Source organism: Polistes fuscatus, unplaced genomic scaffold, assembly GCF_010416935.1.
Source record: "Polistes fuscatus isolate 324 unplaced genomic scaffold, CU_Pfus_HIC Scaffold2, whole genome shotgun sequence".
In the NCBI taxonomy this organism is placed as follows: Eukaryota; Metazoa; Arthropoda; class Insecta; order Hymenoptera; family Vespidae; genus Polistes; species Polistes fuscatus.
Genome location: NW_025113096.1, coordinates 2,573,186 through 2,589,977, shown reverse-complemented (window position 1 = coordinate 2,589,977; position 16,792 = coordinate 2,573,186). Strand labels below are relative to the sequence as shown.

At 31.8% G+C, this 16,792-nt stretch overlaps 1 protein-coding gene across 3 annotated transcripts in view; it reads right to left on the bottom strand.

Annotated features, from left to right (window-relative positions):
• Positions 1-576: 576 nt before the first annotated feature.
• LOC122516674 (tyramine receptor 1-like) overlaps positions 577-16,792 on the bottom strand; it is a 48,208-nt gene continuing 31,992 nt past the window's right edge. For all 3 annotated transcript variants that reach the window (XM_043634670.1, XM_043634669.1, XM_043634671.1), the window contains 6 exons: positions 9,502-9,730; positions 8,016-8,153; positions 5,430-5,542; positions 3,481-3,817; positions 2,203-2,503; positions 577-1,083 (listed from right to left, as the gene is read on the bottom strand). In XM_043634670.1, the coding sequence (XP_043490605.1) occupies positions 908-1,083; positions 2,203-2,503; positions 3,481-3,817; positions 5,430-5,542; positions 8,016-8,153; positions 9,502-9,666 (1,230 nt within the window). In that variant the 5' untranslated portion in view covers positions 9,667-9,730 and the 3' untranslated portion in view covers positions 577-907. The remainder of the gene's footprint in view (positions 1,084-2,202; positions 2,504-3,480; positions 3,818-5,429; positions 5,543-8,015; positions 8,154-9,501; positions 9,731-16,792) is intronic.

Below are 16,792 nucleotides of genomic sequence, written 5' to 3'. Positions count from 1 at the left end.
TCCCTTGCATTTTCTCCCTCTCTCACTCTCTTTCTCTCTCCTCTAACGATGAGCGTCTAATTTGGAAGTCTTCACTGGAGGACCTAACGCAGTTCTAATTCAGAAACAACTGGGGGTCAAATCGATACTAACGCAGAGTTAAACCGTAACTAATCCAAGCTCTAATCTACTGCTAAATTAGACGAGGAAGAGGAGAGATAAATAGAGATAGAGAGAGATAGAGAGAGATAGAGAGAGAGAGAGAGAGAAATACAGAGAAGTGACCTTGGCTCAAACTTAGAGCTCGACAGACCGATCAACGGAAATGATCTTCGAAGAAAGTAAATAGAACTTTTCTCATTCTGAAATGTACCGAACTTTTCGGTACCGTAAATCTATATATGTAACGTAAATATCGATATGTAATTTATATAGTAACTTATAATAACGTTTAGAATTAATCTACTGGTATCGAATATTATGCTAGGAGCAGCATTTGTTAAGAAATATAAAGAACAAAATTGCTAGATCCTCGTGAAAAGATTCGTTAGTGAACGTAAGATGTCCAATCTCTATCTCTCTCTCTCTCTCTCTCTCTTTTTCTATTCATCTATCTTCATTCATTTTTCGTTCACTCTACTTCTCGTTATCAGAATACCCAAACGATGGGAGAGACTATCCTCGATACAGGAAACATCGTTAGATGATTTCTTCTTCAGCAGCATCTCTCGAAACGAAACGAAACGTTTCTTTTCCTTTTTTTTTCTTTTTTTTTTATCTCCTTCATACTTTTTCTTTCGTAAGACGCGGAGAATGTGGATGAGAGAGGGAGGAGGAGAATATCGATCATGCACAATTGAAAATCGTATTCCCCGTACTACGTCCTTCGAGATCTATTCCAATCATTTCATGATCAATCGATCGATCTTCACGTTCTTGATGCGTTCTTCCTCAACGTCACAGGTGTTGGTAATTTCCGCTCGGTGTGATTCAAGGTCGTTTGACTTTTGAAGCACTTCCGACACGTTAACCTCCAGAATGCTTCCCTGAAGTCGGCCGAATAAAACGCGTAGATAAATGGATTTATCGCTGAATTGATCCAACCTAAATGTGAGAGAAACAACAAAAACTAAACGTTTATGTTTCTATTTTGTTTGTTTGTTTGTTTGTTTGTTTGTTTGTTTTCTTTTCTTCGTAAAATATTAGAAAAGTTTCGATTTTAATCTGGTGAGAAGAAGGTAGAAGTATCATTAAAGAGTTACAATATGAATCCGTGAATCGATCGTTTACGAAATATTGATTTTCGAGCGGTTAAAGTTCGCCAATAATATCGTTCCCTGCACCAGCATGTGCTATGTGAACAAAGTTTTATCGTATTTTAAATGGAAATATTTCCTTCTTCTTACGAATGTTACCACCGAATGCGCCTTGCAATTTTTTTCTATATATATATATAGAAAATATGTATATATATACATAGAGACCTGGATATGCATTGTATATATCCATATGAATGTATGCTTTGTATATATGTATACAAAAGTTCTTATTTTCTTTCTCCCTCTTTCTTATTTCCTTTTTATTTCTTTCCCCTTTTCACTTTCTTTATAATATATATTATATCTATTTAGAATCTCGAAATGAAATAGTTTCCGTAAATATTTTATTCAAAAAGTTAAATTATATGACATAGCTGGTAAAATATAATAAAATATAAATTATACGTAATACATTTTTTTTTTATTCTCTTTCTTGTCTTACTATTTTCCTCTTTTGCCGTGATTACAGAACTTAAGTTCACGAGGATAAATAAACGAATTCTAGATTCGTATATCGTATAGCTATATATATACGGGGAAACGCAATGAGATATGTGATTCAAGACATATATGTATAATATATACATTTACCTATATAAACCTAAAATATATCCTTTAAACGTAAGTTCTTCTTATCCGTCTATTTATCTATAAGAAAAATTGAGAGTTCATATGTTTCTATAAATTCCCGAAGAAATCAAAGATATAAACTCTCGAGATAAACGAAAACATCATGAAAAAGAGAAAAGCACGATATAATAATTTAGGGAAATATTTTCACAAAAGAATTGCTTGATTATATGTATTTAGAATTCTCACAGAGAGAAATACAGAAAAAGAGAGAGAAAGAAATGAGATAAGCGAGGATAGTGAATGAAACAATAATTTGTATAATCGTTGGTACCTAGCCACGTTAATGCCTGCATCAGGATTTCCGGTAGTTTCATTGGGACAAACGGAGTGGCAAGATAGAGAATGAAGAATGGTAACCAGCAAGCCACGAAACCACCCACTACTACAGCCAATGTGCCAGCGGTTTTCGTTTCTCTTGCTACCCTGTTGATGCAGCTCTGTTGATGACCTCGAACTATACCTACTTTCTTGCAGCTGCTTGTAACGTCACCCTCGGTTGACGTTCTTTCGCAAGTATCACCATCCACCGTACACTCTGAACGTCGAATCTTCATACTTTTCGTACGTTCGATCTATATCAAAATAATGTACCATTTATGTTCAACCAAAAAAGTTACTATCATTTATGTTAACCTGAGTTATTGTTCGTCAAACTAATTTTAAATAGGAAAAATCAAATTTAGGAATCAAGCACGGTTTATGTTAATGTACGATGGTTTTTATAGTGTCATGGCTAATAAATTTGAAATTTTTAAACAATTTAAGCTACATAAGTCATTTCAGGCCGAAATTGTAGTTAATGATTTTTGACTGAACACAGACGATATGTATATTAACGTGAAATACTAAAATTGGAGAATGTCAAAATTCACATAATCACTTGATATAAATCTGAAATATTAATATATAAGAATAAACCTAAATATTCACTAACGTATTTGATATGTGTTAATAAGCGACCATGTGAATCTTGACATTCTCTAATTTCGTTCTTTCACGATAACATATATATATCAAGTTTGTAATAGTTTGTCTTTTTCTTTTTTATATCAATTGTTAAAATTACTTTTCCGATAAATAATATCTGTAAATTTCATTTTTGAAATGGTTTCCCTTAGCTCAAGAAAATTGCTAGCTAACGAAAATTATGAGAAAAGTAAAAATTACGAATCGTCGATCGAATATATCGCGTGATATACAACAAATCGAATTATCAATTAGATATCGCGTGACGTGCAAAGAATCGTGTTAGCAGACTCAACAAATAATATCAAAGACGAAGAATAAGAAGTAACGAGCGCCTATAATACAAGAACGTACTACGTCAAGAGGAGTAACGATCATTAAATGTTTTCCAGGACGTTGAAATTTATTTCTAACATTCTAGAAATTGGTTGTATAAATTTACGGAAGAAAAGGAAAAAAAATGTAATTACTATCGCGATTTAATAATAATATCACCGGAACGATCGATTTAATTATATTTCTCGAGATATGATTTGAGAAAGTAGTAAGATAAAATATAATATATAACAGTGAATATTATTACCGTTGCATTTCGAGTTCGTCGATTAGTTTTATCAGCCTCATTTGTCTCCAAGTTTCTATGTCGACTAGCTATAACGCAGGAAATCCTTCCGTAAACGTAAAGCATAACTAACATCGGTAAGAAGAAAGACCCACAGGCGGAGAATATAACGTAGGAAGAGTCCATGTTGTAGGTACACTTTTTGCTATCACGATCAGTTGCCCGTGGAAAACAGCCAAGAAGAGGAGGGCTCGTAATCGCACCTGCTAGTATCCAGACAGCTACGATCATTAAACCAGCCAATCTCTTACTTCTTCGTCTTCGGCTGTAGACTAATGGTTGGGTCACCGCGAGGTACCTTCAAAATGACACACTTGTAAAATGGTAATGAGATCTTATGAATATATATATACGTATATATGTATATACAAAGGCTTTCCTAAAAATCACTTTACTTAACTGAAAAATAATGCATTTTATTTGGTTAAGTAATTAAAGTAGTGCCATCATGGCAACCATACTTTTTCAACAATATTGTTTTACTATAAAATTATATCAATAATAAACAAAACATTATGATTCCGATAATAATCTAATATTAATTTCATTGTGTTCATTTTTCGATATATTGATTTTTATATATTAATTTATATTTAATTAACTTATATTAATTAATTACAATATTAATTATATTCAGTAGCATTTATTCGTTAATTTTATTATTTTAGAACATCTGGAAGCTGTTATCAATTTAATATACAGGGTGATTCACTAACTCTTGCCATCAAGATAGCTCTGAAAGTACGACAGTGGCAGAAAAATTTATAGAACGAATTCGTTAGATTCGCCATGAGAGCCGCTATCAGAAAATAAGCATTGAAAGATAGCATTCTATTTAAAAAAACAAACTAGACTTTTTTAAATCACAGAAGCGATTAAACCTAGAAAAAAAACTGACTTCATATTATATTTCCGAATTTTTCATGCAACTTTCGTTCTGTAAATTTTTCTGCTACTCTATCATACTTTCGGAAATATCTTGGTGGCAAGAGTTAATGAATTACCCTGTATATTTATATTACGTGATTGTCTATATTAAAAGAAATCTTAAAATGTTTATATAAATATAAATAAACATCGTGCTTCATTATTGATGAAGTATACAGTATTGACAGATTTCAAACGAATTAACTCATTTGCAATAATTTATTTCAAATTTTCGAATGATCGAATGGAAACGATTAAAGTTATTTTATTGGCTACATATGGTGATACTTTAAAAATATCCTTTTCAACAAAATATCTACTATAAATTACAAACAGATCTTTTTTCTAAGAATTTTTATCGGTCTCATAGACCCGTACACCCGAATTAAAATTGGAATTTGACCAACATGAAAAAACAATTTTCTACAAAAATATACAATGAAAAAATGATAATAATTCATAAAAGTAGTAAAAAAGTGTAATAGATATCCGCAGAAGAGTAAACTGTTAAATTATTATTAAACTTAAGGGAATATCGGGAAATCAAGTATTCATATAGCTGCGATAAAATATATACGATACAAACATAGATATACAGATGCGCGTATAACGAAATGGAAACAACTATTCGATTTTTGCGGACGTGTTAAATGACTTTAAATTCGAAGTTTGAAAAACCAATCGAGCATGGTAGTAGTATTCTCGGCTTTCGTTTCTTTAATGAGTAACTTTTAAGTTTTCTGCGGTCTGGTATCTTTCAATGCTGGAAAATGAGAAAAAAGCCATGAAAGTGGCATGTGCAAGGGAGCCACGGGACGGAAGATCATAGACGTTTATCGTAAAGTGAGTAAAAGGGAAAATGAGAAAATAGAAAAGAAAGAAAATGTAGGATACGTTGCATGGACTATCCGTAGAAACGAACTTCTAGATAATCTCGTTAAACTTACGTGACAAGATTAGCTAGTACGTGTATGGGATCTTACCTGTCTATGGATATCGCACACAACGATAGAATACTGGCTGAGCAGAGAAGAATATCCAAGGACAACCAAGAATCGCAGAGGATTTCACCCAGTTCCCAACTTGCGCCGTTCAACTTGTCCATACGACATAATAGTAATGTGAAAAGATAGAATACAGCGAAAGAGAGAGAGAGAGAGAGAGAGAAAGATGATATTGTCAAGATGAATTTCAGTTTCTCGTTCGATGGCTGGATTGAACATTTGTAAGAATACTTTGATTGTCCATCGAGAAAAGGAATAATACACGACATCAATTAAATTCAATTTGAAGAAAATTTTTTGCTTGCTTTTGATAAAGATCGATACATTTTATGACTCAGAACTTGTTGTATAATTCTTTCATTGGAAGAGAAATATTACTTTTTTTTATTACAACAACAGTTACCCGTAATTATTATAAAAGTGTAATAAAATATTTCGATTAAATTGAATGTTTTGTGTCTTTTTTATTTCCTTGTAAAAAAAGCTTCATATTATTTTAAATTCAATAAAAATATGTGTGTATTCCTTTTTTTCTACCGAGATAATCGATATTACGAACTGAATTTAAATCGATTACACGAAATTCATTTTCTTCTTGTTAACTTGTTATTTTTATTTTTAGCGATAATTTATCGTCGAGTTTTATCCGCGATAAAAAATCAGAGAAATATCGTATCGGTTCATTGAAAACCCAATCGTGCATGACGAAAATTAATAAAACGAATAAAAAGTTTGATAATTTTTATCACGGGCTAGTGCATCTCATTATGCTATATGTTATTTACATATTTTTGATGTAATCGTATTCATTCATAATATTCTTAATGTGTGTATTTGTGTTATCGTATTCGAAGCATGAACATATTGTAAAAATGAGAAAGAAAAAAGAGAAAGAGGAAAAGCACATTTTATTACGTCTGTTTAACATTTATTAAATATGTTGATAACTATTCCGGAAGCTTTGTAAAGTTTTGATTTTGTTTTATACTTTTATTTTTCCTTTTTTAATGTCGAAAGTATTTTGTGTGACTACGTGACTATGATATTTTTGAAGATATCTCGAATTTAAAAAAAAAAAAAGAAGAAGAGAAAAAACTATTTCAAAGTTATTCACAAGTAAAACTTTTGCCGGGATGCGGCTAAGATGGACTACTTCTTCGAGAAACTTAGCTTTGATCTTTGTTCGATGCGATACTTTCCTATCAGACCAATTTTGATGATAGAGTTTCCAAAAAAAATAAAATAAAGGAGAGAGAGAGGGAGAGGGAGAAAGAGATTTGAAAATACACAAGTAGAATAAATAACGAATCTTTTTAAAAGGAATTTTCTCAAATCTTTCCAGCCAAAAATAAAAAATGTATTTTTTTTACTTTTATCGATTATTATTATCATAAGTTTAATTTGACAGATGAAAAACTATTTAATTATCTGAGCCGATCAAGGTTTACTTTTTATTAAAAGAATCTTCGAAAGAAAATATTTGAAGGATTGGATGGATTGGAAGTCCGAAAATCCCTAGAGTTCTCTCGTGTGCATACGAAGAACGTCCTAATTACCTAAACTAATTGTCGACTATCAAGATCATCTCGATTGGATCGCGTTGATGAGCTCCATTATATTCAGCTGGACTTTAATCTAAATGTAAAATCATCATTCGTTACCTCGCAGAACGATCGTCGAGAGTTTCAGAATATTACTTACGAGAAGGTATTCGCGATTGGTGTGTTTAATTTGGTAAAAACATTCGTCGAGTAGAAATTGGAAAATGCTAAATCGATCGAAGAATCATAAAGAGAACCGTGACAAATTTAAAAAAAGAAAAGAAAAGAAAAATACTAATTTTTTTCTATTAACGGATAATAAACGGATCGCAGGAAGAAACACAACAATGTTCGACTAGATATTAATATCGCAAATATCGTTGAACCAAATTACAATCGACTGCAAAAGAAAATATTTGTTCGTTCAATTAAACGACTAGAGATACGTTTAATAATACTTGTATTTTTGTTTGTTTTTTTGCATCACCGGTTTTCATTTCGTTATGGATATTATAAAAAAAAAAGAAAAAAAAATGAAAAAAAAAAAAAAAAGAAAAAAAATGCAAAAGAATTCCATGCTATCGAATAAATTTATTCGGATATAAATATATGATCGGATAAAACCAGGTCAAATGATATTGAATAACATTTGTATCGTTAATTTACGATTAACAATTATTATTGGAAAAAGAATTGAATTTAAAATAAAAATGAAATTTCTTCGCGCGAGATTAAGCAAAATAGATTAATTATAAATTCATGAAAAACGTGAGAATTGGCGAGGCGGCATATCAATGACGTTCTGTTAAACCGACGTAAATTATATGCGATGAGGGCACTTGCCTGCCATTCACTGATTACCAATTAAGTTCAACGCAATGTCGATGAAACAGAGGAGACGTTGCATCTCTCCCTGCCTCTCCTACTCACTCTCTCTCTCTCTCTCTCTCTTTCTTCCTCTCTCGAGCGCTGCATATGCACTCACATATACCAGCATATGTTCTTCAATCTAACATAGCCATACCTGTAGTAATACAGCTGGTGGCATTACGGCCAAACCGACCAATAAATCCGCGGCAGCCAGACTGGATACGAAACAATTAGTAACGGACCTCAATCGTCTCGTTGTAATTACAGCTGCGATTACCAGCGTGTTGCCAACCTACAATAGAAATACATACAGAATACTGTTTACGCGGAAACAAATTTCGTAAGGGCGAAAAGAAAGAAAGAAAGAAAGAAAGAAATAAAAATAAAAAAAGAAAGATGATTTAGATGAAAAAGGATTACATCTACATGGTTGGATGAAAATATAGAGGAAGATTAGATTGGTATTTCGTTCACCAGCTGAAGAAGGATTTTTGGAACTGGGCAGAAGCTTTTGAATTATTTTTGTCGGTTTTTAACTTCCGGAAAGAAGAAAAAGAAGAAGAAGAAGAAAAAAAGGAAAGAGACAGGAAAAGAAATGTAAAAGAAAATGAAAGAGAAAAGCGAGATAAAAAGCTTTAAAGACTTTCACGTTTTTTTTTTTTTTGTTTTTTTTAGAAGGTAAAGAAGAAAATAATTAATGGACGTAAGAAAGTACTCAGAGGATATACTTTTTTTGCTTGAATATTTTTGTGTAATTATTAAAAATAAAAAAGAAATAAAAACAAAAGGGTAGATTATTTTACAAGTGAAAAGTGCAAGATAGTTGGAAATAAAGGAGTTATCGTTAATCGTGATGAAAAAATAGTCCTCGTTTGTTTGATTATCGTCCGTTTCCGGCATTTAAACGTTATCGCGAAGCACGTGATATAGAAATACGCATGTGCGAATGAACGCATGAGATGTAAATAAGTGATTAACAATAAGCGAACTAAAAATGCATTACGGGATACGAAAAGAGAGAAGGGTAGTTAATAACAAAGTGCGATGCAAATTGGAACGTCGATATTTGAAAATTTGTCATTTTATTTAATGAAATTAGTTGCAGCGTCACAATCATTTCTCTAAACAACGATTCCTATAAAAGGGTTTGAGAAGAGGAATATATTTTTTGATCTATTTCTTATTATCAACGTAAAGATAAATATTCCAAAAGAATAAATCGAAAATATCATCGATTTATTGATAGATAAGAGAAAGTGTTTTAAAAAGAGAGGGAGAGAGAGAGAGGAGAAATAAAATGAGGCATTAAAAAGACAACGAGAGAGAGGAAAAAAAACGTTTTATCGTTGTTACGAACGTTTCCGATAAAATAGACCCAGCGAGAGGTTATTTTGTACGATATCACCTATAAAACCAGCTATTTAAATTCTTCAGTTATTCTCATTCGTCGATAGCGGGAAGGGAGGAGAATCGACGAGTTGTCGTCCTACGCGAGAGGAGAGAATTTTCACATGAAATATCGATATATTCAATCGATTTATCGATATTCGTTGAAGACAACTACGCCGAAGATAAGTAGAGGAGGTGAGGATAAGAGATGGAGAGTAGTATGGTGGCAAATACATTAGAGACTAGCTTACTATAGTGACGACGATCAGCATGCAGAACAGGGCAGCCAATACGAGATCGGTCCAATTGGGCAGATAATATTCCATTTGCGTATCGCGTTCGTCCGTCGGCACCGTTCGATTCCATTGATAAACGTCACCATGGTAATCAGCCGTTTGATTCGCCATGATGCTCATCCACGATCCATTGACAACGATTTCTGTTCAACGGTCCGTAAATTTCCGGACATCGTCAAGATTTCTAAAAACCATATCAAAAGTAACAACGTCAAATAACTCTATACAATGTGTTAATGCATTTATAATTAAATTCCCCCCGCTGATACCACCCTCCCGCCCCGTTCTATTGTATATCGAATTATTTTCCATTCTCGTTAAATTTCTTTCTTTTTATTTTTCTTTCTCATTTATCTTTCTTTTCCTTTATATTTATTTTAAATCTCTGATCCTATTTTTGTTCGTTTTGTAGACTCGTTAGAATAACGAGTTCGAACTATTGGCTCCGATATTCGACGTAACATTTGTTTTTCACAGGAATCCAAGACAAGTATATTACACGTAAAATCTTTTGTTGACCTAAATAAAAACGATATTTTGTTTATTCGAATTGCGCTTTTCCCGATCAAATGCCAGGATCTATTTAGAAGTAACTTATGCTAAATAACTAGCGGATTGTTGCCAATTAATTTCTAATTTCGATTGTTTCGAACCAACAATTCGACCTGTGTTCGTTGATTATAGAAAATGAGTACTTCTGTACATACATAAAAATTACATTGCATAAATACTACGTCGTAGAGAAAGGAAATCGAAAATCGAAATTCGTGCTCAATTTAGAGGGTAACTTAAAATTGACTATCGTGTCTCTCGCATATTTTTACAATTTCAAGAGACCACCTCATGGCTGAAATATCCTCGTTTGCATGTACACGGCTTGCATGAAGTTTACATATTAACGATCACTTTATTCTATTACTAAAAATGTAAGAGAAGGAGATGAAAGGGAAGAAGGATAAAGTGGTGAGGAAAAGTGGATACAGGTGGCAAGAAAAAAAAAAATAAGTAACTGAAGCAAAAAATAGAAAAAGGTAGCGGGTGACGAAAAGGCAAAAGGATATTTATGTCGTAGTCTTCCCGTCTGCATACGTAAATACACGTATATGCGCTATCTTTTACAGGAAAGTCGTCTGAAATATAATATGAATAAAAGTAAGCGTAATAGATGTATACATATACATTATATATGGTTTTTTTAAAAATATATTAATAATATATATTCTCACGTCATGAATGATTAATGGCTAATGTTAAGATTTAACACGCAATTATTTTGTCATTTTATTTATTGAAATAACACGTCGTGCATTCATATATTCTGGATCGTATATGATGTTTTATACGAAATGTAAACTGTAGCTCTTAGCTGAGCTCGATCGTTTAGAAAAATGCAAAAACTTGTTTAAGATACTATCCTCACTATCTCTTCTCATCCTTCGTTATCTCTTTCTCTTTTCGTTCATTCCAATCCAGTTTTTCTAACTTTTTTACATTGTCTTTTTTCTTTGTCTCTTTTCCACTCGTTCAAAGTCTTGTAGATTGCTTTACAGGTTATTTTTCTCTAACATAAGATTGCTTATACTTTCCATCAGAACTTAATAAGGAACTAAACAAAATTTTGTCTAAGATTTGGCAAAAATAATTAAAGTTTCTTGCTACATTAAAAACTTTAAATAAAGTTTCAATATTAATAATAAAAATAAATAATCTCTTTTTATATAAAAAAAAAGTTAAGATCATACAAAAAGATTATATCAGATAAACCTTTTCTAAATTGATAGATAAGAAAAGATCATTAAAAATGATGGTGTTTTGTGCCATTAATTTAATAAACTTACTTATTTAAATGACTTTTATTAAAAGTTTTAGAATAAAAAACATAAAGATTTCCGGTACATTTAATATAATACATGTTATATAAATCTCGTTTATAAAATTTCGCGTTGTAGTATGAATTTATTATAAAATATAAAATACCTTTTAGGACGGAACGGAAAATTTTCTCTACCGCGAATTTAATTGTCTGGAAACAATGCTTGGAAGAGGAAGACAGACAGAATGAAAATGAAGAAGAAAGCAGAGGTAAACGGTTACAATTAAAAGTAATAATAAACTGCTCGTCTGCCACAATTCGCATATACGCGCGAAGTCAAGGGAAAAGCGGAAATGGAGGTTTCGTGATACCACGATTAAAATTAATCTTTCGATTTAGTAGGCGTTTCAAGTGGATTCTCGGCAATCCCTTGAAGAACGTCACTCAAATAGGAGAGATCATTTTTACGATGGACCACCGGACACGTACGTTATTATCATTTCACACTTTTCAATTCGCATTAGTCACGCTCGTTATACTAATTATGCATCTTATTAAAACCAGTTGAGGTGCCTATAAATAATTACTGCTAGAATCAAAATTAATTCGTTGAACAGATTTAACTATATATTATATAGAATATATGATAATAATCACTAACGTACCACAAACACAACCACATATACACACGCATTATAAAAAAAGCTTCTTCGAAACAACTGATAATAATAGTTAAAAGAGCTCCGGTAATTATTTAGTCCAGAACGTTTCATGAATCACATTGAGTAGCGAGATATCTCGTTCGCGGTTGCAAAGTGGTTATACAGAATGACCTATTTCTTTTTTATCACTTTACGATTATAATGTTCCGCCTAGTCCAATCCTCCTTTGAAAATAATGTTCATTTAATTAATTTTTTTACTGGTCTTGTACAATATGTTTGATAATCATCTAACTACAACCACCATAGTAATACTAACACTAGTAGTACTTCTTGTAATAATATCATTGTATATGCCCATCCACACATTACAACTGAATTCATGCTGAAACTTACTTTGTCAAATGTCATATGGATTGTTGTGAGCCCACATATGAGCCAAGTCTCGTCCAGACGAGTTTTAGTTTTCTTTTACTTAAATTTTCTTTCTGGATTTGTATCTTTGATTAATAGCGCGAAATAATAATATCATAATATTGTTGAGTAAATTCGTCAAAGTATATACATGTAACAAGATTAACCTTTTGTTTAGTACCAATATACGTATATGTTTTGAATTTTGTACAAAAGTAGTAATACGTTAATGTCGTTAGTTTATTTCTTATTTCGGTATTATAATACATTATTGTTTCCTTATTGTTTTATTGGAAATATGAATATTTTTTGTAATGTTAGTTGTATAATTATGTATAATGTACTAAAAGTTTGTTTTATAGAAATAAATAAACTTTCTACTCAAAGAGTTGTGTAAAAAAAAAAAGAAAGATAAAAGAGAAATAGAAATTGTCGGTTTAGATGTTTCAAGACAGTACACATCGTTAAGACTTCGTGTACGATGTTGCGTGAATAAGAAGGCTAAGTAACTTCTCGTTGAAGTAACTTCAAATTTTATTGACTTCGAAGGAAATGTCAACTCATAAACCTGTTTTATTTAATTTCACTTTGTTATTTACTATGACTCTTTATAGGTCTACTCTGAATTTCAACTTCACTATTTGTGGTTATGGAGTTTTTGTTATTAAATGATCATATTTGACAAAATATGGGGTTAATGTATTTGGGAAAATGAACGAATATACAAAAACATGAATTAAAGAAATGTAGAAATAGGGGGGTGTAGTTTTAAAGCGGTAGATTCAGAGCGAGTGTGACGCAGGGTCAGGGAAAAGGAAAAGCATAAGTGAAAAATAAAACCAATTTCAACGGGAAGTAAACAATACGAGCAAGTTTTTACAGTAGCGCCTTGTTTACTACATATACTACATTATACAAGTGACACTGTCCAATGACTTTGGGATGTTTGCACTTGAAGTTATGTGCGATGCTTGAATGGGGGGGGAAATCACTAGTAACCGAATTGTAAAATCGTCTAAGTGATAGACACAACAAAACTTAGGAGAACGACACAGGGGTGCAGATCTCTCGTGCATTAGACTCGTTTTACGTCCGGTGGGCGTTCCTCAGTGTTGCATATACTGTAGAGTATTACAAAGTGCAAGGATCTCTGAATTCTACTATGACAACGAGTGATAACAGGTTTTCGACGATATCTTACATTCCGGTAAAGACAAAAAAGGGCTAGGATGGCCTGCAGGTGGTTGTTGTCTTAGCGCATAATCCATAGGTAAAAACTGACCAAATTAACATAGAGTACTGTAAATCAAAGTAGTGAATTGAGTTCGTTATGATTACTCCTAGATAGTCAGTTATTACGATTATTATTCAACGGGAAAGAAGATAACTTGATGACAAATAACAAGTTAGGAAAAGGATGAAACAGAATTCGGTTTACAAAGAATCCATGAATACAAACACAAGCGTCTCTGACCTCGCTCGCTTTTGCATACTGATTTCAAATAATCAAGTAAAACTAAAGATAAAAGAGCAAAAAGCTATGTTCCTTTGTAACATAGGGTATCTTGATCACTTGTATCTTCGTTCGTGTCTAGTCGTGTCTGAAAAGTGCTTTTGCGAATAACATTATATTCTTTTACCTAGATGCATAATAAGAATGCTATAAAAAGAAAGGAAAGGAAAGGAAAAAGTACAAAAAATAAGGATAGAAAATGTGTAGTTGAAAGAAAAGAGATGATGACGTGCGCTCGCGCACGAAGGAGAAGAAGAAGTTGGTAGAACAGTGTCAAGTCGGTTGGTATTACGAAAGAAAATGAAACGTGACGTAAAAGTATATAATAAGTAAGGACATTGAAACAGATAACGTCGAAATAATTTGTCTATATTACATTTTTATCAATTAATTCATTTCAAATATCATTTATCTCATCAAAATTCTTTTGCATTTTTTAACAAATTTCCCGTTACGCGAATCATCAAATTGTAAAATTAAGCTGAATAGCTGTTCTTTTTATTGAGAATAAAAAAAAAAGAAGAAAGAGAAATTTCGATCGATATTTTCTTACAATATTATTTATCGACACTTAAAGTAATTCGGAAAATGTGAGGGCGGATCGATGTGAAACGACGATAGAGAAACTTTTCGAATACCAACCGTTAATGTAGAAGGGTGGTAAAGAATGTAAACGTTTAACCATAAATAGTGTCTGTTACGAAAGATGTTTCTGTTCGATGTTAGATAGTTTATGTAAAGAGAATGCTTTATGACATATATAACGTGTCTCGTGAAATTGGAACGAAATTTGTCGAGATATAGGATGATACGACGATATTTTCGAAAAATCGTGGAAAGTCACTAAATTTTCAAAATCGATAGACGTACAAGGGTATTGGTAGCATCGAAAACAATCATAATAGGTATATATCTTTTCGAAGCTATGACGAATTTCCTACTCTTTCGATTTTACGATTATTATATACACGTGTGGTTATGTACATGCAAGTTTATAATCCACTAGAGAATCTCGATCGTTTTTATCGGTTTCGCTTATTTATCTTTCTATTCCATTTGTTTCTTTCTCTCTTTTCCTTTTCTTTTCTCTCTCTCTCTATTTTGCTTGAAAATATATTTCAAAATCGATACGTATTTATCTGTAGAAAGATCATTACCCGTCAAACTGTTCCCTTCGGAAAAATAAAAAAAAAAAGCTCGTATATATTATTAAAAGTATTGTTTATATTTAGTATAGAATGTTTTAAATGATACAAAATAAAGTTATATTTTAAGGGGTTATACGCAGTTAGAATTTTCAAAAAATCGATTTTTTTTTTGTTGCATTTTCGGAATGTACGTCTTCTTCTTTCTTCTTCATTCTTTAGTTTAGGCAAGTTGCCTGTTTCGTAACGACGTTTTTCTGCCTATTGCATTGTTAAATTGTCGCACCATCGTTTTCGTGGGCGCCCCGTACTTCTGTCTTATGATGAACCGCGTCTGTGCACGATCTGCCTGATCTGAATCCCTGTTGTTCGTCTTCTAGATTCGTTAAGCTGTTAATTTTATTCGTTATAACCTTTGTTGTTAGTTTCAATGAAGTGTTTAAAAGATTTATTCCCCTGTAGTTTGTAGGCAGTTTTTTGTCTCCTTTTTTAAACATAACTATAGTTGTACTAGTTCGCCATTCATCAGGTATTCTGTGTTGGTATAGTATTTTTTGGATTAGGAATGTTAACTGTTGTGTGAGACGTTGGCCACCATATTTTAGTAGTTCGTTTGGAATGCCATCTTGCCCTGGGCTCTTCCTATTCTTTAGTTTTCGAATAGCTGTTTCTACATCACTGGACTCAATTTGTATGTCATTTTTAGTTACTATTTCTGGCGTATATATGAAATATACTTAAATATACGAATGTACGTATATTTAAGTATATTCTCCGAAAATTTCAAATTGATCCGGCAAATATTGTTCACTTCATGTAAGCTGCAATCAAAAATTTTTAAGGATGATTTGTCGGTACAATCGGAAACAAAAGTTAATGATATTTTCATCAAATCCATATCTCTTAATATCTGTTGAAATAGATGATTTAAACCAACTATTTTTTTTTTATAATTGAAATTTTGATGTAAAGTTTCTAAAAGAATGAAATTTAGTGATCATTTTAATAATATTAACATAAAAATCTCAATTTAAGTGAAAATTGTAAAATAACTTTTGTTTGTGACTGTACCGTAAATTTACGGTCTATTCATTTATCTATTCATCTATTTCAACAGATATTAACTTACTGTTACCTTAACTGTGTTAACGTCTCTTTGAAACTTTAAACGCGTTTTTCTCAAAACGGTATTTTCAAAGTTGTGATCTCGATTTCTCAGAAATAGCTCAGGAATAAGATTTAAAAAAATTATTACTATTTTTTTTTGTTCAATTTAAAGCGAAAATTTCAGTCAAAAACGAAACATTTTTTTCAGATAGACGCCATTTTGTCAAAAATCAAAATTTTTAATATTCCTCCCGTTAATACCTGCATTAATCTATACTTTAAGAAAATCCACCATTTCTTTTGATTTCGGTTAATCAAAACCGCCGAAATGAAGATCATTGCCAAGCGCCATTTTTTAGAGAACGTTCAGGAAAACATCTACAGGAGCGGTGCACATTAATATTTTTAAATGATCGACGCGCTATTGTATTCTTAAAAGTGGGCTCTATTTGAATTACCATCACTTATAATTGATAAGTTAAAACTTTTTCTATAAAAAATTCATAAAAAGATGTCTTTTTTGAGCCACACAACTGCGTATAATCTCTTAAATAAAAGAACTATAAAATTTTGTATATGAAAAATAAGTTGAA